The sequence below is a fragment of the Lagenorhynchus albirostris genome, chromosome 1 (genome assembly GCF_949774975.1).
Source record: "Lagenorhynchus albirostris chromosome 1, mLagAlb1.1, whole genome shotgun sequence".
NCBI classification, from domain to species: Eukaryota; Metazoa; Chordata; class Mammalia; order Artiodactyla; family Delphinidae; genus Lagenorhynchus; species Lagenorhynchus albirostris.
The window spans coordinates 188,737,665-188,761,338 of NC_083095.1; the positions used below are offsets into that span (position 1 = coordinate 188,737,665).

General features: G+C 37.6%; 1 protein-coding gene across 1 annotated transcript in view; it reads left to right on the forward strand.

Annotated features, from left to right (window-relative positions):
• The first annotated feature begins 6,640 nt into the window (after positions 1–6,640).
• The window catches only part of EPC1 (enhancer of polycomb homolog 1), a 94,930-nt gene continuing 77,896 nt past the window's right edge, over positions 6,641–23,674 (forward strand). The window contains exon 1 of the mRNA XM_060162697.1: positions 6,641–6,941. Within this exon, the coding sequence (XP_060018680.1) occupies positions 6,939–6,941 (3 nt within the window). The 5' untranslated portion in view covers positions 6,641–6,938. The remainder of the gene's footprint in view (positions 6,942–23,674) is intronic.

The window sequence follows — 23,674 nt, forward strand, 5'->3', positions numbered from 1 at the left end:
AGCCTCTCTGCCAGAGACATATTCAAACATTTGGGAAAGAAAAGGTCTGGTGAGGTGCTGCTTTAAAATACTTTGCCAAAAAGGCATAACTTTCACTATTCCTTTTTTTTTTTCTAGATTGAAGTATAGTTGATTTACAATGTTGCGTTAGCTGCTTCTGTACAGCAAAGTGAATCTCACTATTCTTAAGGAAAATATGGGGGAAATCATCAGGGGTAAAATTTAGAGGATTTGTCCAAGACCGAACAAGTAACTAAAGTAATTTGTTAGTGCAGAGTACCTTCATTTATTAGGGCCCGCAAATGGAAATCTGACCATTTCCAAACTGTAATTTTGTTTATTTCTTTTTATTGGATATGTTTCCCTGTGCTATACAGTACGACCTTGTTGTTTTGTAACTCTGTTTATAATCATTAGGATTATGAGCTTTGATTTAAGCTAAGAATATCTTTTTTTGTCATTCTATTTATTTATTTATATTTTTTCTTCCAGTTTTATTGAGATATAATTGACACACAGCACTGTATAAGTTTAAGGTGTATAGCATAATGACTTGACTTACATACATCATGAAATGATTACACAGTAATTTTAGTGAACGAACATCCATCTTCTATAAATACAAAATAAATAATAGAAATTTTTTTTCCCCTTGTGATGAGAACTCAGGATTTACTCTCTTAATTTGCCTGCCACATGGGTCTGTATTAAGCAATCTGGCAGGCAGTATTCTCATGTTTAGCTTCCCCTTCCAGATATTTTTTCCCTTCTCTGAAGTCATAGTCCTTTATAGCATTATTTCAGACAGACAGAATTACTTTTGAACTCTTTTTTTTTTTTTTTTTTTTTTTTTTTTTGCGGTACGCGGGCCTCTCACTGTTGTGGCCTCTCCCGTTGCGGAGCACAGGCTCCGGATGCACAGGCTCAGCGGCCATGGCTCACGGGCCCAGCCGCTCCGCGGCGTGTGGGATCTTCCCGGACTGGGGCACGAACCCGTGTCCCCTGCATCGGCAGGCGGACTCTCAACCACTGCGCCACAGGGGAGGCCCTGAACTCTTTTTCTTTTAACATAATTTTTTTCAAAGCTCTTACTGAGAGAGCCAACTTTTGGTTTGGCTCAACCCTCCTGAAAATAATAAAATTTAATATTCCACCTATAAATATCTACCACACATGAAAATATTCACTATTCTAGGCCAGACTCAGGTAGGAAATATACAATTTGTTTCTTAAAATATGGAAACCCTTGACAAAAATTTTAAAGGGTCATAAGAATATTTTTTTAAGAAACAACTGGAATGGGATTAAAGTCCACGGTTGCACAATCCCTTATCCACAGTCAAGGATTCTCCAAATCTTTGAAAACTGAAAGCTTCCTCAAAAGTTGTAGTATCTGTTTGGTGACAGAAGCTGACCTGATCTAATATAGGGCTTCTTACGGTCTGCCTTTACCTCATTTAGTGTGACTGATCACATATTTCATTACAATATATTATTTTATTTGATTATGGGGTGATTATGATAATGCATCTATTACTATTTTTTAATTATTTAAAAAATCTGAGTTCCAAAACAAATCTTGCTTCCCCACACAGTTCTGAGAGGTAGAGATCTTAAAAACTGCATTACCTAATTGGTTCACAATTTGATTTGTTTACAGATTCCTATTACTATCAAAGCTCATTCAAGGGATTACATATCATTGATTTGACCTACTTTTAAAGTCTAAGAACCTGCTGTTCTAAGTCTTGGAATCTGAGAAATTGAACACATTGTTTCTGCCCATGTGTGCATAGGATTTTGTTTGCTAACAACCAGTTAGTAAATTCAAAAACAATAACTGTTTTTATTCCAACTATATGAGTTAAATTCTAGCTTTAATAATGCTTTGCCTCATTTGTTTAAAAAGAAGTGTTAATTGAGCTTCGTTCAACTGATATGAAATGTGAGGTTTTTTGAATAAAAAATACCAGAATTGGGGCTTCCCTGGTGGCGCAGTGGTTGAGAGTCCGCCTGCTGATGCAGGGGACACGGCTTCGTGTCCCGGTCCGGGAGGGTCCCACATGCCGCGGAGCGGCTGGGCCCGTGAGCCATGGCCACTGAGCCTGCGCGTCCGGAGCCTGTGCTCCGCAACGGGAGAGGCCACAACAGTGAGAGGCCCGCGTACCACCAAAAGAAAAAAAAAAAAAAAAAATACCAGAATTGACACTGTTAAAGAGAAGCACAAAACTGAGGCACACCGTTGCCTTAATTCTTCCTTTTGGTTTTCCTAGTAATGTATATGGTCTTAGATATTTGTTTCTTGCTCATATTTCTTTATGAACATAGTCATCATCAATGTCTATAACAATGCAAATGAAGTGTGGATTTTTAAAAATATAATACCAAAACACCGCGATACAGCTATGTAAATTCAAAATTAGCGTGGAGGTTTTTTTTGTCACTTCACCACAGCTTCGCTGGATCTTACCCACACTGAAGCCTTCAAACTCTCAAATTCCAACATTTTACTCTCTAAATAAGATTCACTTTCTTCAATGTGGAACTCCTCTCTGTAACTTAAAAACTTCGGCAGGATGTCACTCCATTTCTGACCTCCTCCGATGTCATTTTCCCTTTCTCTCAACATGCTGCAGGGCCATTGAGCTCATTTTACTTCCTGGAATACTCCAAGCTCCACTCTGCCGCAGAGCCTTTGCACACGCTGTAACCACTTCCGGGTCTGCTATTTCTCATGCATTTTTCTTCTCACCCTTTGGCTCCTTCTCTTCCTTCAAGTCTATCATCAATGCCATGTTCTTAGAAATAACTTTCCTTATCCTCTTATCTATGTCTTTCCCTCCCTGTTATTCTGGAAGACTGCACTTTGTTTATTTCTTAGTAGCAATTATAATTTGCAATTATGTATTTGTTTACTTGCTTGTTTCTTTGTGTTCCCACGAGACTGTGAGCTTCATGAAGGAGAGGAACTTCCTGCTTGTCCATTAATGTGTATGTAGCACCAAGCATCACGCCTGGCACACCCTAAGCTCTCAAGAACTATTTGAATAAACAACATGAGAATTATTTATCCTATGTCTTTCAGTGATAATTTTTCCAAAACATCTCACTCTACATTTGACTTTTACCAAAACAAAAGATGCTCAGATCACGTGTATAATGAATATTGTCTCAAAAACTCTGAAGAAAATTCGGCCTTTCGGAAGTGCATAACTTGAAATATGTGTATTGTGGAAAATGCATAGAATATTCTATGGACATGCACATCCATATACTTATATATAGATGTACATATATACTTACATTTACATGTATAACTGTATGTATATATACATATATGAATCTCATGCATATGTAAGGGTGGGGGAAGGGATGGGAGAGAAAAGGACAGGGCTGGGGAGGTGGATAGACAAAATAGTATATAGTGAAAATGGCCCCTAGCAATTTTTTTTTCTGTTGGAAGGACAACTGCGTAGAAATTTCTCAAGAATTGTAATCTACTCTCTTCACTAGATGACTTCTTAAGGATGTTTTCCTGACTGATCACATAAATGTCGTTGAAATCGACTCTCATCAGGTAACTACTGATGAGATTACAGAATAAAACGTTCGAAAAATGTCCTGGTTTAGACAATAAATTGTATAGTCACCCTAGCTATTGCTCTCTAAGAATGTTACCTATTTTTTTTAACATCTTTATTGGAGTATAATTGCTTTACAATGGTGTGTTAGTTTCTGCTTTATAACAAAGTGAATCAGTTATACATATACATATGTTCCCATATCTCTTCCCTCTTGCATCTCCCTCCCTCCCACCCTCCCTATCCCACCCCTCTAGGTGGTCACAAAGCACCGAGCTGATCTCCCTGTGCTATGCGGCTGCTTCCCACTAGCCATCTATTTTACGTTTGGTAGTGTGTATATGTCCATGCCATTCTCTCACTTTGTCACAGCTTACCGTTCCCCCTCCCCATATCCTCAAGTCCATGCTCTAGTAGGTCTGTGTCTTTATTCCCATCTTGCCCCTAGGTTCTTCATGACTTTTTTTTTTTCCCTTAGATTCCATATATATGTGTTAGCATACAGTATTTGTTTTTCTCTTTCTGACTTACTTCACTCTGTATGACAGACTCTAGGTCCATCCACCTCACTACAAATAACTCAATTTCGTTTCCTTTTATGGCTGAGTAATATTCCATTGTATATATGTGCCACATCTTCTTTATCCATTCATCTGTTGATGGACACTTAGGTTGCTTCCACGTCCTGGCTATTGTAAATAGAGCTGCAATGAACATTTTGGTACATGACTCTTTTTGAATTATGGTTTTCTCAGGGTATATGCCCAGTAGTGGGATTGCTGGGTCGTATGGTAGAAAAATGGAGCTGGAGGAATCAGTCTCCCTGACTTCAGACTATACTACGAAGCTACAGTAATCAAGACAGTATGGTACTGGCACAAAAGCAGAAATATAGATCAATGGAACAGGATAGAAAGCCCAGAGATAAACCCACACACATATGGTCACCTTACCTTTGTTAAAGGAGGCAAGAATATACAGTGGAGAAAAGACAGCCTCTTCAATAAGTGGTGCTGGGAAAACTGGACAGGTACATGTAAAAGTATGAAATTAGAACACTCCCTAACACCATACACAAAAATAAACTCAAAATGGATTAAAGACCTAAATGTAAGGCCAGAAACTATCAAACTCTTAGAGGAAAACATAGGCAGAACACTCTATGACATAAATCACAGCAAGATCCTTTTTGACCCACCTCCTAGAGAAATGGAAATAAAAACAAAAATAAACAAATGGGACCTAATGAAAGTTCAAAGCTTTTGCACAGCAAAGGAAACCATAAACAAGATCAAAAGACAACCCTCAGAATGGGAGATAATATTTGCAAATGAAGCAACTGACAAAGGATTAATTTCCAAAATATACAAACAGCTCATGCAGCTCAATATCAAAAAAACAAACAAACAGCCCAATCCAAAAATGGGCAGAAGATCTAAATAGACATTTCTCCAAAGAAGATACACAGATTGCCAACAAACACATGAAAGAATGCTCAACATCATTAATCATTAGAGAAATGCAAATCAAAACTACAATGAGATATCATGTCACACCAGTCAGAATGGGCATCATCAGAAAATCTACAAGCAACAAATGCTGGAGAGGGTGTGGAGAAAAGGGAACCCTCTTGCACTGTTGGTGGGAATGTAAACTGATACAGCCACTATGGAGAACAGTATGGACGTTCCTTAAAAAACTACAAATAGAAGAATGTTACCTATTAAATGCCAGGTGAGAATAGGGATACCAGACCGAGCGTGCATGTGTGCGTGTGTGGGGGGGGGGGTCGGGGGAGGGATATGTAGAATGCAGGCACTTGCCCACTCCTTTCTTCAGCCGATTTCTTTAAACCCGGTTCTACCCTTGGCTCACTAGAAATTTAGCTGGCAAAGAATTTTATACCGAATGTGTTCAATTAACACATGTATGCAGTATTTGACATATTTCCATATTTGCTGACTTTTGTGGCTTTACATTTGCAATCAATCATAGCCTAACGTTCATCTAACGTTAATCCTTTTTTAAAGTTTTCAACTTCGTTTTTATTTAAAAGCCCAGTTGCAACCACCAAATACCTGACTCAGCTCACTGCTAGACACAGAGCGTCAAATTTCCCAGCCCACTTAATTTGAAAGCCTGCCAAGATAGGTGAAAGGCCTTATAAATATGTAAAACAGGAAGTTCAAATTACAGTCAAGTAAATCTCTAGTGATTGATGTTCTTTTCAAAACAGTTTTTTAAAAGAACTAATGAAAAGCAGCACATTTCTAAGACACCCCCCACCCCCACCCCCCCCGCCCCAGACCCCCAAGGCTTCACCGGAGTTCAGCCTGGACAATGTACTTTTAGTACTGTATTTATTTTGGATTTTTACCACTTCCTGGAGGCCTGGAGGAACCACAGTGGGAGGATCCAAAAAAACTCAGTACCACAGCCATTTTGTTTGTAAGGCAGGCTGGTAGAATTCTATCAGCCGGCAGACGTTTCTGAAACAATTTTTAAGAAGGAAAAAAAGAAAAAGTATGCCTATTGTTTGTAATGTAGCCGCTAAAAAGTATTATTTTATTTTTATTTTCTTTACAAATGGAAGTTGTTGTGGCTAAGCAGTTCTATTTTTTTTTTTTTTTCCCAAGGAGTTAAAGCTGCAGACGACATGAATTTTGTGCAAGGCTTCCTTAGGTACCTTCAGGACGTCCAATGGGGAAAAAAAAAAATGTTTGATGGGAATCATTTTTCACCGGCCACATTGGTATCCAAATTAGACATCGATGTCGGTGAATGACCATCTGCTTAAGAAAAGCATGCTATTCCCTAAAAACCCACATGCAAGAAATAAGAGCGTTGCCGGTCGTCAAAGGGACATTTTCCTGAGCTCACGGGCGGTCGTGGGCGCTATTGTTTTGCAGTGTCACTTCGTAGCGAGCTCAGACTTTGTCAGTTGGGGGGCTGTGTGTTTAAAAGCCCAGTGTAAAATGGCACTCACACTGCATTTTTTTTCCGAGCTGCAGAGGCGGGAGGAGAGGGGGACACTGGCCTCCCAGCCAATCAGGGCCTGCCTGCTTGCCATCGCAAAGTTGTTAACCCCAGAGTCTTCTAAGGCTGCCTCGGCCTCCTCTGCTTTTAATCTTCCGCGGATATTTCTCCGATTTCTCCCAAACGCCCACAGATCCTTGAGAAGCCACCGCGAGCAGCCACCGATCAGGGAAGAAAGTATGACTTTTTATTTACCCAATATTGTGAAGATGTTGGAAGATCCGTGTGCCGCCTGGAGGCTGTTGTTTCTAGGGACACAAGTGTCCAGCCTATATTGTTACAATTCTTTTTCCAGAACTGGCTTCTTCTTCGCCTCCGCTGATGGTAAGTTTGTAATTTTAAACATTTATGTCATTACATCTTTGAACGAGCCGCCAGCTAAGAAGGATTTTCATTGTGTTTCTTCTAACAAAACCAATCTTTGTATTTTTCTTTAGCTTTGATCTCTGCACATTTCCAGCTAATCTTGTCTGGCTAATTTTTACCAGAAGAAAAAAAAAATTAGTGTTTTTTTTTTTTAACCCCATGACTAAAGCTAAATATTTATGATATAAATTATACTTTAATTACTGTGAGCTAAGGGAAACTCAGCTATTTCAAGATGGACTTGTTTTGTGCTAGCATGTTGGTAACGCCAAATATGTGCACATCCTCCTTATAAAAATGATGTATTACCTAATTTGTCCAGGACTAAATGATTAGCAGGCGAACTATGGATGTAGTTTGGTTTGAAACAGGCCTATTGTGGTTTTCCTGGTGGATTACTTGGATACAAACTACAGAAAAGCTGCCCTTGGTATAATGAAGGTGGAGATTGACATAACCGGGTTTATATTAAGTTATGGCTGTTACTAAATAGTGGATCTTTTATTTGCTGATCAGATCTAAACTTGTGCTCCATGATAGTAATTCTCTGAGGCTCCTCATTAGATAATCTTTGCAGATCTATCTTGTTTTTTCTCCAAAAATGTATATTTGGGAGACATTTTGTAATTTGGGGCATTTTTCTAATTTTTTTTTTCTCTTTTTGCACACGGTGGGCGATCTTTTTTGTTTTGCATGGATCTGTGCTGGTGGCGCTGTATAGCTCTCAACAATTTACGTCAGTTTCACTAAAAGAAAAAAGGAGGAAAAAAAAAAGAGGTGGGGCAAGATTTGATCTATTATCCTCTCCCTTTATTTCCTAAAAGAAAGTTCAATTTGGTCAGAGGAAATTATTCAGTTGTATTAGTTTAATGTTTTCTGTGAACTGTGAAGGGTGAGAACAGACACGTCGTCACAGCCCGTCCGGGGAGCAGCAGGGCCGAGCATGCAGTTTGCAGTTGTGTTTTTTCTGATCTGATTATCTCTAGATCAGAAAATTTTCGATAGTAAGCTGTCAGCTTACCCTCTCTTTCCTCAGTAACATTTTGCATTTTCCTTCTATTACAATATCATCCATTGCTAATGTCTTCAACTGAACAAAACGTTTTGCGTTTTAGCTCACTGAACGTTGTAAAAGTTGAATTTCATTTTGAACCTAGGAATTTCTTAAATAACTATTCTAAGTTTCTCCTGGGAATTTTCTAGGAGTTTGACATATAAGAATGCCTACATTGTTGTTTGTTTTATTTTGAAGTGATACTTCAGTTGGATTTATGTACATCCTTGCTTTAAAAAGAGCAAATATTTTGGAATAGGATAATTTTTTTAAGAATATGGATACAACTGCTTTTAACTTTAAAAATATTGGTATTTGTATATCTAAATGCAGGGTAAATCTTTTCCATCTTTGTTCTTATTGGGAGTTATCTGATTAGAGAATATGGGATTTAGGCCCAAAGCCTCCCAAGAACAGAAATGTATATTATGATATGACATAGTTTTTACTGGTCTCTGTGAACATTTTAGTTGTTTATGAAGATAGTAAGTATGTCCTTAATTGAAAAAGAAAGTGGGAGAAATCAGTCATTGTACCTAAAAACACATCATTTTGCCAAATAAAACAAACAAAAAAACTGAAATAGTATCCTAAACCACCTTTTCATATGATTGTAGAGATGATTTCTTGAGTAAAAATTTCTGGAGTTATTATTAAGTGTTGTTATTCACTTTGAAATATGTAAATGCTCATTTCACTAATCATTAAAATTTTGAAGTAAAAGAATGTGTGAAAATGACTAGGAATAGTATTTCCAATTTCTGTGTCCCTATAATTTATTTATCTGTGTAGGACCCTTTCCTTGAACTTCAAAAATATTTATATATTATGCCTATATTTTGTTTATACTCTGCTATAAAAATTTGAAAATGTTCACTGTAACATTTTATCTCTTCATAAAATTTAAATGCCGCCATCAAGACTGGTTTTGACGTTATAGATTATTTATAGAATGGAATACTGCAGGTGTAAATATATTATCTAACCCCTGATTGTGCTGGAGTTTAGTTCCCCGAAGTTAATCTACTGAATAAAATATACTGCCCAATATGTTTATTGCTAAAATATTCTGTTATTCGGCTGGTGACGTTTTTCATTTTAATTTGTGAAAACTAAAAATGTTTATATAATGTAGCCCCTCTTTTAAAAACAGACTGATGCTGTGAAGTCCATATGTAGCTATGCAATGTTCTTTGTTCTCCTATATCATTGACTATTACATCATTGATTATGAGTAACCATTATAGTTACATCTTCACTTTTTAAAATCACCCATAGATATTTATGTTAAAGATATTCTTCTATCTGTGACTCTTACATCACTAAATAAGGAGGTTTAAATCTATGAGGCAAAAACAACTCATTGTTTTATATTATTCTCCATTTTTAAATCCACCTTGGGCTTCATTTTAGCTCTTCATTCTTTGGACGTTAATTTTTTTTTTTTTTTATTGACAACATTTTGTAGGCATTTAGTTTGAGTTTGGTGAGATTATGATTAGAATGATTATAATAAACTATGTTTTATCAGAAAAAAATCTTTATTTATTAAATTTGGTGTACAGGGAACTAACTCAGTTTTTCATAGTAACAGTTGCTAGATCATGAACAATAAAGAATTATTTTTTTAATCTTGAAATGTCATTTCAGTCAACAATTACACACTTATTTTTTTCTTGCACACCTTTTTATCAGAGATAGTAGCAAGTAGCAAAATTGACTATGTTAAAATATCGTTATCATTTTTTTCACCCTGCCCATCCCTCTGAGGGAGGGGGAGGGGTCAATGAGTAGTGAAATGGCCAAAAAACAGTTTGCAGAAAGAAGAAATAAATAATGCCAAAGACACGGAAAATCTGTAAATCAAATTCCAAACAATAAACCTCAGAAATACGAACTTGAAATTATGAGCTTGGTCAATAATGGAAATAAACTGAAAATTTTATTAAGACTTCATTTAGTGAACCAACATAATTTCCTAATTTATTAATTTGTATGCATTAGTATTGCTAAAGATTGGGGAAATTTTCAGGTTAGCAAACCTATTAGGAAAGATGAAGTAACAAAGGGAAGAAACATTTGCAGTGATATCAAGATGACATCATAAAATGCTGAAAATATCAATTAGCCAGAACCAATCTAATACACCTTGGAATAAACTTTTTTAAAAGAAGGAAAGATAGCTAAAAATTTTGCCCTCTGAAAACCAAGTTCAATAGAGACCTGAAACTATATATTTCTAATTCCACCCTCTTTTTGTGCGTACTTACCTGTGCTATTTCTTGGACATATCATTACATGTTTTGCAAAGGAAGAGACGGGGAAAGAAAATAAGAGACCAAATGGGTGTTTGTGTTATGACTTTGTTTTTTATCTTTCCCAAAAGATTCTCAAATGGAGACTCTGAAGGGAAAGTAAAGCAAAGATAATGATTTCTTGAAGAAAAAGATGAAAGGAGTATCCTTTATACTTGATTTATTCAGCATTTTTTTCTTTTGGGGGTTTGTTTGTTCTAGTTTTTCTTCCTATTATGTGCTATGATGCTAAAGGGCTGAGATACAATATTAAGACAAAGAGGCAAGGATCCCTGCTCTCAGGGAGTTTACAGTCCAATGTGGTTCAACATTTTAAAGATACTTAAATCTAAGGTCTTGGATGTGGGAGGTTCCCATCTGAGAATAAAGGCAAAGTAAGATTTCTGGGGTAAAAACTTAAAAAAATTTTTTTTAATCTATTTAGATAGGATTTAACAAGTGTCCTTCTGTCCTTCTACTAAAGGACCATTATTTGGGACACAGTGAGGGGAAGATAGCCCTCAGCTTTTAGATATAGCCCAAACAGATGCTATATAAATAGCTGGTTAGCTAATGCAAATTCCTATTGCAAAGTGAGAAATAAAATATTAACTTATTCGCTTGAGAAGAAAGGAGACGGGGATCACTCTGGTTGTAGGAATTTTGGATGTGTCCTTGTGAGGTCCATTTAATGAAAACTTTGTTCTTAACGTGGTGAAGCCTCATTTTGTACATTTTGCTCTCCTTGTCATGAAATAAATGTCAATGTCAATAAAAATTGTGAGATGAAGCAGGGAAATACAATTACAGTGTTGAAGGATTACATCAGAATTAAGATATTTATTTTTATTTTGAAACTGAAAATTTTAGTGATATTTATGTAACAGAAATTTTTATAATAACCTTTGTATTTTAATTTATGAAGGTAATATAATTAGACATTTAGCTAATGGGTAATTAGTTAAGTACATCAGATATGGAGCAGGAAAGTAAGACTGCTGTTATATACAGATGAATTGGAAGGGAAGGAACTCTTCATTAAATCTCTACGTGTGGTTTAAGATCATCTCCAGAATAAAGTCACCAAATTAGTTTGTCATACAGCCAATTAAGACACTAAATGTATTATATCATATAGTTTGCTTTTGTACTAACGTAGGATCCTACTGATAATGGTGTGAAAAAATGAGGAGATTTATTATTTCAACTAAATTAATATCAGGAGGCAAGCCAGTTCTAGGTTTGGTTCAATAGCTCAACAATGTTATCAAGTTCTTGGTAGGTTCTATTCTTTTACATTGCCATAATGTCAGCAGTGTCTTTCCTCATAGTCACAAGATGGCTGCTGCAGCTCCAAGCATCATATCCTGATATTACAATTTCCAGAGGGAGGAGAGTTTCTCTTATGTATCTTTTTAGAAGGGAAGAAATTCTTTCCCAGAGGCCCACAGCACACTGCTTCTTACAGTTCTTTGGCCAGGTTTGTAGGAAATGCTCATACCTAAACCCTTCACTGACCGGGAGATTGAAGTTACCTTAATCGGTTTAGCTAGGGAGGATCTTTTGGAAAGGTGAACACCTGCTGAGTAGCCAGTGCTCAATGTGGCTAGCTCCCATTTGCTTTGTATAAACTTTAATGGCTTTGTAAAAACATTCTTCAACGATAAAACATGAATATCTGTTTTCATAGAGAGCAGACTGCTCATGGATGCAGCTAATTTAGAAAAAAATAAACATTTAATTAGAGCTTACTATGTCCCAGCCTCTAGGTTAAATGCTACCTTTATTAAATATCTCCTTAAATCCTCACACAAACTTTCCTCACAAATGAGGAAACTGAGGCTTAGAGAGGTTTGGCCCAGGTTACACAGTAAGTGAAAAAGGTGGAGTTTGAACCTGGAAAGTCTGAAATCATAGCCTGTATAACTACCTATTCTTCTATACTGTCACACTGGATATTTGTGAATTTATGTTCTGTAAATTGGCATATTTTAAATGCACTGTATGATACCCCTGTTTAAATGAATCCTCTAGTGACTAATTTTATAAATCTAATAATCTTTTCTTAAGATGAGTAGTGCTTACCTAAGTTATCAGTTGTACATATCTGAATTTTTGTATTGAATTTGCAGAAGGCACATGTACTGCATCTCATCTCTTCAGGAATATCTCTGAAATTCTTTTAGAAGTTGCATTTCTATAGGGAAAAAAAGATCAGAGAGTAGAGAGTCAGTGAGGCTTTGTTGAAGTGGGTAAATTCATGATTCATAGCACTAGGTTGAAAGAGAATACTGGCTCCTATTTCACAACTTACAAGGTCGATTTTATGTACAAAATGTTTCCATCTTTGGGATGTATGGAAGTTTTCCCCTCTGGGATATTTTTGGGGGATTCAGTGTACCTCAAACTTGAGTGTGCACCAGAATCACCTAAAACACAGGTGTCTGGGCCCACACCTGGGGTTCCTGGATCAGTGGGTCTGGGGTGGGGCCTGAGAAGTTGCCAGCCCCCAGGTGCTGCCGATGCTTTCAGTCCAGAGACCACCCTTTGAGACACTGCTCTAGAGGATCAGATGGTACCTGCCATGGTAAATATTCTGGCTTGAAATATGCCAAACTGTAAAGGATGTCATTTCATAAATGGCGAATATATGAATAAATACATATGCAGGTTGAATAGGTGGTCAGGATATCCTGCTTGAGAGCTGAGCGATGACTTGAAGGAGGATTCCTCTTATCCTCAGCATGAACAACACATTTGAGACTTATTTTTCCATCAATTCATATATGTGTGTGTTTTTAACTTCAAAAAATATTAGTCCATAATTTACCAATTATTTTTAAAACCAAGTAAAAATAGAACTTAGTTGTACTCGGTAGCAAGTTACATCTGAAAGAGACTTGTGTATCTGTGGCATTTTGATGGTTTTTCTCAAGATTTTATCCCACCAGCCACTAAAGCCCCACTTTCATTAAAAGGACACAGTTTTGATGAGACTGAGAAAGAGAGGCCGTCATGCCAATGACCTATATTTAGCTCTGAAACTCAGGCCGCTGCCCCAATGCACTGGAAACCCTCCATCCTCCCAAGACAGAGGTCACAACCTCCAGCTGAAAAACACTCTCACGTGCCAAGGAGCCAAGAGGGCCTTTCCAAGAGTTTAACTGCTTCACTGCTTTGAGACATAAGAAACAAGTTAGGGACTTCCCTGGTGGCCCAGTGTTTAAGAATCCACCTGCTAATGCAGGGGACATGGGTTCGATCCCTGGTCCAGGAAGATCCCACATGCTGCGGAGCAACTAAGCCCATGCCTCACAACTACTGAGCCTGCGTGCTCTAACTACTGAAGCCCACACGCCTAGAACCCGTGCTCCGCAAGGAGAGAAGCCACCGCAATGAGAAACCCGCGCACCACAACACAGCCAAAAATAAATAAGTAAATAAATAAATTTTAAAAAAATAAATAATTTAGTTCTGGAGGCTTTTGCTCATTTTTCATTAAAGTATAAAGTCCAAGAAACAAACCTCCCACATAAATGAGTAAAAAACAGTCAGCCAATTCAATGTCCTTAACATTTCCAGAAGCCTGTGTAAGTGTTGAGTTATCCCTGTATCCACTGGAGGCCTTGGCAAGAAGCTGGGATGAAGTACCCCGAGGAGGCAGCTTTGTACTGGTTTTGTCCAGTATCAAAAAGCGTCACTTAGCACCTATGTAATAACAGACACACATCATTTAAAATGGCCAGGACTGCCAGAACTGTGCTGTCCAGGATAGTGGCCACTAGCCACACGTGGCTATATGTAAATTTAAATTTGAGGTAATTAAAATTAAACATTCAGGGCTTCCCTGGTGGCGCGGTGGTTGGGAGTCCGCCTGCCGATGCAGGGGACACGGGTTCGTGCCCCGGTCCGGGAAGATCCCACGTGCCGCGGAGCGGCTGGGCCCGTGAGCCATGGCCACTGAGCCTGCGCGTCCGGAGCCTATGCTCCGCAATGGGAGAGGCCACAATAGTGAGAGGCCCGCGTAACGCAAAAAAAAAAAAAAAAAAATTAAACATTCAGTAGCTACACCTGGCTGGTGGTTATTGGACAACAGATTTGTGGAATGTTTCTGTCTTAGTCGTTCAAGTTGCCGTCACAGAATATCATAAACTGGGTGCCTTATAAATGACCGAAATTTATCTCTCACAGTTCTGGAAGCTAGGAAGTCCAAGATCAAGATGCCAGCAGATTCTGTGTCTGGTGAGGGTCCACTTCCTGGTTCATAGATGTGTCCTCGCACGGCAGAAGGGGAGAAGGAGCTCTCTGGGGTCTCTTTTACAAGGGCACTGATCCCATTCATGAAGGCTCCACCCTCGTGACCTAATCACCTCCCAAAGGCCCAACCTCCAAATGCTATCACATCGGACGCTAGGATTGCAATATATGAATTGGAGGGTGGGGGAGGACATAAACGTTCAGTCTGCAGCAATGTCCATAGTTGTGGAAAGTTCTCTTGGAACTTCAGACCACGGTAGGCTCACAATGTAGACCAGTGGTTCTCAACTCTGTCTGCACTTAGAATCAACCAGAAACTCAAAAATAAAATGCCTGCACCCCATCCTCAGAGGTTCTAGCTGATCTGGGTGGAATCTGGGCGTAAGTATTTTGCAAAAGCTGTCCACGTGATTCTATCGATATTACATAGCCAGGGTTGAGAATTGCTGAGCGACACTACGGAAGAGAGCCACTAAACCAAAAATTGGGGTGGTCAGTAGATAGTGTTGCTACTTCTCATCTCAATCTTTCAAAAGCTACAATCCATCTTCTAGGAAGTGAGGAAGGTTCAAACTGAAAGAATAATTGGACAGTCCAACCAGTTCTGTCAACATATTCTGATTGCCTAATGAACAACTTTAGTTGGAAGAAAAATGGATCAACTGCTAGTCTTCAGTTACAAGTTACTTGATGCTCTCAAGGGTGAGTCTTGTATATTGAAAGACTATAGATAGTCTTGTATATTGAAGGACTTTTGGTCTCATATAAACACCTCCCAACTTTTTATATACATTTATACATTTACTACATCTGATTGCCTACTTTGGTACTTTAGCAGACATTTTTAAGTTAAGAAAGTCTTACCTGTCTCATAAATTGAACTTCTAAATATGTTGATTCTTAAGTTCTCTTTAATGTTTATACTTCATATAACTTAGTAGGCGTTCTACTTAAATGTGTAATAAGCTAACCTCTTACTCCATTAGGTCAAATGTTCTGAAACAGAAAAATTACATAGACTAAGAAAACATTTCTGTACTTATCCTAAATCTTTCTGAAGTTGAAAGATTCTTACCTACTAAGAAAAGAGTTATCCTACCAAACAATTTGTGGTGTTGCCTTCTCAAGTTTATTTTTTGTCTGCCTTCTCAGCTAATTGAAGTTTCTTGATGAGCAGAGATTTTGATTAGAACACAATTAGATCCTTGTCTGAGACACTGATGTGACACAATGAGCCTTATTTATGTTCACTGTATCAAAAAAAACAAAAAACTATTCTCAAAGTCTACTTCCCTGAGATATTGAGTCATATCTTTACTTTTTTTCAAGTCATGTCAGAATTGTTGGTCCCCGTACAAGTGGCTACATCAACTGACAAATATTTGGATTTCGCATTCTTAATCTTTTAGAATATATAACTGTCCCTTAGAGACCTTTGAACTTGGCAGGCTTCTACATTCTTTGTTTTTTTTGTTGTTTTTTTTTTTAGTTCTCTTAATAATTTTATCTTCTGTAGATACAAATAAACATGTTTCAGATTTAAGGATTTCAGTTTCCCCCACCACATAAGAACACTCCCCATGGGGACAATCTTGTTTTACTTCCCATCTGCCAAAAATGGAATTTGATAATAGACGTAGCTCAGTAGAAAAGGCAGACGTTACTTATAACTATTCAATTACAATTATGAGAAAACTTAAGAGCTGGCTACTTATACCCATTCCTGTAAAAAATAACAATCATCACAATAATAGAAATAATAGCTACCATTTATTGAGTTTTACTGTGTTTCAGGCACTGTGCTAAGGGCTTAAAGTGAATTATGCTGTGTAACCCTCAAAGCCCTGTGAATACTACCGTCCCCCCAATTTCCAGAGAAGAAGAAAATGGAGGCTTAGAGAAGTACTGTCTCAAGAGCCACAGAATTAGGGAACAGCGGAGCCAAGGTTGCAAGGCAGACAGTCTGCCTTGGAACCCCTGCTCTTAATCACTGCTACAAGCTACAAGCACTCAAAGAAGTCAAATAGAAGTCCCTCCCGTCCCAGGTTATCTTCATAAAGTAGTATGAAAAAGTGGAAGATGTAAATGAAAAAGGCCAAAAAAACCTCCGGTTATCCTATTATGGGGGGAAAACACAAAAACCCAAAAAACCCTTTACTAGTTGATGTTACTTTTCTTTCTTTTTTTTTTTTTTTTTTTTTTGTGGTACGCGGACCTCTCACTGTTGTGGTCTCTCCCGTTGCGGAGCACAGGCTCCGGACACGCAGGCTCAGCGGCCATGGCTTACGGGCCCAGCCGCTCCGCGGCATGTGGGATCTTCCCGGACCGGGGCACGAACCCGTGTCCCCCGCATCGGCAGGCGGACTCTCAACCACTGCGCCACCAGGGAAGCCCCCGTGATGTTACTTTTCTTAATCAAGAAAACAAAATGCCATAGCGTACAGCTCAGAGCAAGTCATATAATAAAAATACCAAGAAACAAAATAAATAAAAATGTACATATAGCATCATTAGGCTCACTTTAGTCTAAACAAATATAGAACATTCAAGAAATCAATAATTCTTGCAGGCTCCTACATTCTTTCACGTTCTGTCTTGTAGGGCAATCAACTCTTGCAGATATTAACAGATTTAACTGACACTGAGTCTCTCTCATGGCTTTGATCTGACTATGTGGTCACAGTTTCCAAGGCGATTCTATTGACAAGGTTTTTTTTAACTTCCAGATAGCTGGCTGGAAGTCTCTCCATACACATTTCTGTTGAAGACATTATGAGAACACTTTAAATACACAGCTTTGACCAATCTGAGTTCCTCGGTCTGCCCTTTACGACGTGTGTAACCTTTGGCCAGTTACTCAACTGTGCAGAACCCCAGTTTTCTCTTCTATGAATCGAAGTGCTATTACTTACTCCCCTGGCTGCTGTGAGATTACAGTGGGGTTCATGCATCTAAAACACCTAGAATGGTGCCTGACATGACATAAGCACTCAGTGTGCACTTTAAGTTCACTTTTTCACAGTCACTCCTGATTTTAGGGATCAAAATCAGTCTTACTTGGTGTGATGGGAATTAAAAAGACCACTCTATTCAGGTGTAAGGTTGTTGCAATATTAGAGAGGCTCCCTTTGTCCTCCCCCAGGTCCTCTACAAAAAGTCAGTGAATCAGCTATCCTCTCCAAGAATTAAGATTCCTTTGCTAACTGCTCTTCACTCATTAAATAAATCCTTATTGAGCTTCTACTACATTAAAGCAACAACTATATTGTGCAGGGCCTTAAAGGATTAAAGGGAGAACAGAAGAGAAAGATCTGGGAATTGGGGTAAACCTCGTGGAGCAGGTACTTTTGACCAGAACCTTGGAAGGTGGGTAGGCTTTCAACATGTAGAAATTGAGAGAAGACATGCGGGTAAAGAAAGCAGTGTGAGCATAGGCAAGGAGGAGAGAAAACTCTGTGGCACTTGGGAATACCAGCTAGAAGTCCAGTGTGGGTAGACAGTAAGCTGTAATGCTTGGGGGCTAGAGACTGGGGGGAGATAGACCCATGATGGTAGCTGGGAAACAGCACAGGGAGGACTTGGGAACCTGGATGTTGGTCATTGCCCATCAAACATCAGTTCAAGTGCTTGTAACTGGCCAGAAAATGGTGATGGGTTAAATAGGGAGGAACTACTTCTTTGATATATAAACCTGTTTACGCATTAGGCTGGTAGAGGAAAACTCCAGTGGTCTGGATCTCCGGCCAGATAAGTTTTGGTGGGAAAAGTAAAGAGAAGTAAAATAGGTTGAAAGTTTGGGACAATTTTCAGTTAAGTGTGAACACTGGGCAGCAGGGGGCAGCAGGGGGCAGCACTGAAGAATTGAAAGAATGCATAAGGGATTTATTTGCTTTTGTTTACTATTTCTTGGCAATTATGAGTTTGTATCTATAAGGCTACTTGTATTGATAATAACTGAGTATTCTTTTTCCCTAAATGAATAGACATGTAAAGAGAAAAGAAGAAAAATAACAGGCTAGCTGATGGCAGAATGACATTACTCTTCATTTGAGACCATAAAAATAGACGGTTGTCTATGTATTATTTCCCTTCAAATGTATGGGAACTCAAATTTCGTATAAAATTTAAAAGTATACATTTCAATTGCAAACACATCTTTATTTGACTCTTTAAGATTTTGTGCTGTTTGGAAGCACACTTGTTCAGCCATACTATGTTAAAGGAACTAGTGAAACAGTGGCGGAAATCTTGAAAATAAAATTTGAGTTAAACAATGAATAGAAATTTTAAGTACACATTCTATTTGACATACCAAATATATGGAATTTCAAATTTTGGTTTTTATGATTATGAAATTTTATTTTAAAACTGTTTATTCTTTAGATCTAAAATTCAAGATTAGCTACACTAAATTTCCTAAGATTTTTCTGGCGTAATTCACCTCTTACTAAACTTTTTAAAAGTTTGGATGGTTAGTGATGTTAAGAGTGGAAAATTGGAAATTTCCAGGTAGTTTCTTTTTAGCTCTGGAATTTACCATTGCAAATGCTACATTACACCCAACAGAGAAACTCTCTCTCTCTCTCTCTCAAGTGTGTGAGGAAGGTGGTATCACGCTGCTTCACACACTTGGGGAGGAACTTTCTTCTCTCTGTTCCTTCGTGATTCTCTCATTGTCTATCATAGATGTTTAGGAGGTCGTGATCCCTGTGTGGGTTCCTCATGTACTGCTCTTTGCTCCCTCGTTTCACCTTTGCTGTAGGTGCTTCTTTCCATGTACTGCCATAACACCATTGTCACTTTAATAGATACATAAATTACTTACTTTACAAGGTTGTGTTAATTTCTGCTGTACAGCAGTGATTCAGATATATATATATGTATATATATATATACATATATATATATATAAATTCTTTTAAAAATATTCTTTCCATTATGGTTTATCATAGGATATTGGGTATAGTTCTCTGTGCTATATAGTATGTGTTGTTGTTTATCCATTCTGTATATAATAGCTTACATCTGCTCACCCCAACCTCACTCCATCCCTCTCCCGACCGCCTCTGTCTGTTCTCTATGTCTGTGAGTCTGTTTGTTTCGAAGATAGGTTCATTGGTGTCATATTTCAGATTCCACATATAAGTGATATCATATGGTATTTGTCTTCTCTTTCTGATTTACTTCACTTAGTATGATAATCTCTAGTTGCATCCATGTTGCTGCAAATGGCATTATTTTGTTCTTTTTTATGGATGAGTAGTATTCCACTGTATATATGTACCATATCTTCTTTATCCATTCATCTGTCCATGGACATTTAGGTTGTTTCCATGTCTTGGCTATTGTAAATAATGCTGCTATGAACATAGGGGTGCATGTATCTTTTTGAATTAGAGTTTTGTCTGGATATATGCCCAGGAGTGGGATTACTGGGTCGCATGGTAGTTCTATTTTTAGTTTTTCAAGGAACCTTCATACTGTTCTCCATAGTGGCTGTATCAATTTACATTCCCACCAACAGCATAAGAGGGTTCCCTTTTCTCCACACCCTCTCCAGCATTTGTTATTTGTAGAGTTTTTCATGATGAATAGTCACATAAATTGATGACTGACTAGTCCATGATGGTTGAATATTGATTTCCAACTTCATTATGGAAAATCTGAAATGATGAATAAACTTTCGGTTTAAGATAGTTAACCTGAAAAATTAGTTCTTAAATATCATGAAAAGAGATGAAAATAAACCAGTTTGTAAAGTAAATTTATGAAACATTTCCAGTATATTTTATTTCAATCATTTGTAAATCTGAAAATATAAAGATATAAAATTATTTTAAATGTTCCTTTCAAACCAGGGTATCCCAGAATATTCACACAGGACATACCCTGTTTGTTTTTACACAAATTAAGTTCATTAAGGACAATGCCATCTTTTTCTTTGTATCTCCCATGGTTCAGAATACAATGCTTGCACAGAGATGGAGTCCCATAAATGAAACAATGTTAGGAAAACTTATTAAAGTATATAAAACGTAACCTAGTTTTTTGATGTAAGATTTAAACGTACTCTTCATACTTTCATCATACTTTTCAAATTGTTATTGGTTAAATTGTTACTATTATTGTTGTTATTGTTGCTGTTTGGTATTTTTTTTCTCAGTGCTTGAACAATAATATTGTGTTAATTACTTTCTTTATTACATAGAAATTCCCTGCCCTTTTCCAGTGGTAATATCAGACTAACTGCAGACGTTTTATTACCAGACTTAATTATTTTGACCATTTCTGCTTCAGCTTTTGTTCCGAAGTTTGTATCTTTCTTTCCATATTAATTCTGAATATTTATTTTCCAGTTTTAATGATATATTTGTAAGCTACATGGATTTCTCAGATCACATTTGACCACACTTATGGCAAGACTACTTCTACTAAGCATTCTTTAAGAACTTTTTGTTTAATCATCAAGTGTTACTAATTACCAACTAACACAGTATAACATCTTGACTCACTCATTGAAATTACTCTCCCTAAGGCATATCTTCTAGGACTTTATTAGCTCTCATAACCTTCATAAGGGCCTTCTATACTATGTAAACATAGAGTCAGGAAATGCTGAAGGCATAGTTTCCATGGAAATCACATATCTCAAATTTAATTTTCTTTTCCTAGCGTTTTACATTTAGAAAATTTCATGTATCCCCATTTTTGTCGACCAACTACAGCAATGGGGAGATAATCATAAAATTTGAGTTGGAACCATTGGAAGGGATCAGTAAGTCTTAGGCCTTTTTTTCAAAGTCGAAGATACTGAGGTCCAGGGAAATTAAGATCAAGATCACACAGCTAGTTGGTGGCAAAGCCAGGATTGGAACCTACATCTTTTTTTTTTTTTTTTTTTTTTTTTTTTTTTTGCGGTACGCGGGCCTCTCACTGTTGTGGCCTCTCCCGTTGCGGAGCACAGGCTCCGGACGCGCAGGCTCAGCGGTCATGGCTCACGAGCCTAGCCGCTCCGCAGCATGTGGGATCTTCCCGGACCGGGCCACGAACCCATGTCCTCTGCATCGGCAGGCGGACTCTCAACCACTGCGCCACCAGGGAAGCCCCTGGAACCTACATCTTTTAAAGTAAAATGCTAATAAATATTTAATACAGATGAGATAGCCTAGTGTGAATTATTTTTTAATTCATTGATGACTCAATTATAAAAATGTAACATGGCTTAAAAAGCTCTTTGCTTTTAAAAACTAGTCCTAAAAACTCACGTAATGGAGACAATATTATTATAAAATTAGACTATTTCCTGTATACTTAAAATTGTTTTGTTTTTTTATTCCCATGGGGAATTAAGAAAGACCATTATATAGAATATTGTTAAAAATTAATGCTGAAGAATCATTGTTTTTCAAGGAGAGCATGAAAGTTTAGTTATTCAAAAAAGGCACAGGTTATGGAACAACCCAAGAAAATAAAGGCAAAGAGAATTCTCTTAAGGTGGAAGGAGGGTAGGGGCTTCCCTGGTGGCGCAGTGGTTGAGAGTCCGCCTGCCAATGCAGGGGACGCGGGTTTGTGCCCCGGTCGGGGGAGATCCCACATGCTGCGGAGCGGCTGTGCCCGTGAGCCATGGCCGCTGAGCCTGCGCGTCCGGAGCCTGTGCTCCGCAACGGGAGAGACCACAACAGTGAGAGGCCCGCGTACCGCAAAAAAAAAAAAAAAAACAAAAAAACAAAAAACATGGAAGGAGGGTAACGAGATGCTGGATAAACACGCAATAGTGTCCCCTACAAGCCTGATGTGAAAAAGTGTGTGTGTGCATGCATGCGCACACAGGCACTGGTATTTTTGTGAAGGGAATGAGAAAGGATGGGGTTTGGAAAATTATTCAAGAGGGAACACTTTTTTATTTAGATAGCATTTCTTTTTTTTAAGGTTTGGGTTTTGAATGTTTTTGTTCAAGAGAAAGGAGGACTAAACAGCTAGTGTAAACCCAGTGTAGCATTTATGTTAAAATGAAAGTAATTTGGACCTGGCTCACCCTACCTGAGCAACCAATTTTCCACCCTCCACTGGAAACTATTTCTTAGTCTATAAGAAAAATACTCAGGTTTTTTTGTGAAATAATATCCAACACTTATTGGAATCTTACTATCACGACAGGAACCGAAGCCATTGTAAGATTTTGTAAGGATTAAATGAGATCGTGCAAACGAAGCACACAGGCCAAAGTAAGAACTCAGTAACTTTGTTTATGTGGCTTATTGATCTATTCCAAACAATACTTGGAAGTATGCATTATCTCAGTGTAGTGTAGAAGTTAAGAATTTTATACAGGTTCACAGAGCTAGAAAAGAGCAGAGTTGAGATTCACACCCAAATCGTGTCTGACTCTGGAGCCAGCACTTGTAACCACTATATTACACTCTTTTAACAATTGTTCTTAAATCTCCTCCGTATCATCATCTGCCAGAAACCTTGAATGCTGTTTTAAAGGTAAACTAGTGAACGAAGTCAAGAAAACATTTTTATTTTCTGTTCTAAATGTGGGTTTAGATAAGGAAAAATTTGAGAAAACTATAAAAATTTATAACCATAAAAAATATAATACAGGTACATTTTTTATCTCAAAATAATTCAAACTTATCATAGATTTCCTAAATTTTTATCTTGCGCTAGACACTCTCTCTAGAATAACTGAAAAAATATGGCAAGATAAATTAAAAGTGGTGAAAGAAAGACTATTGAAAAATAAATAAAGTGGGTGAATTTTGGTGTTGTCTTGAAGATTTCCTAAGAAAATGTCTAAAGGGCCCTAGACTAGCGATAAAATCTTCTGTGATCAACTGCACGATTTGAACAGCTGACAGATGTTCTGTTTCAATGTGTTATTTGGGGGCAAATATACCTATGCCCTTCCTAACCAACTATGGTGAAATGGAAATTAAACAACATATTCTTCCTCATTATATGGCATTTTGCAATTGTCAAAGATTTTTCACAATACTATCTCTTTTTTTTTTAAATATCTTTATTGGAGTATAATTGCTTTACAATGGTGTGTTAGTTTCTGCTTTATAACAAAGTGAATC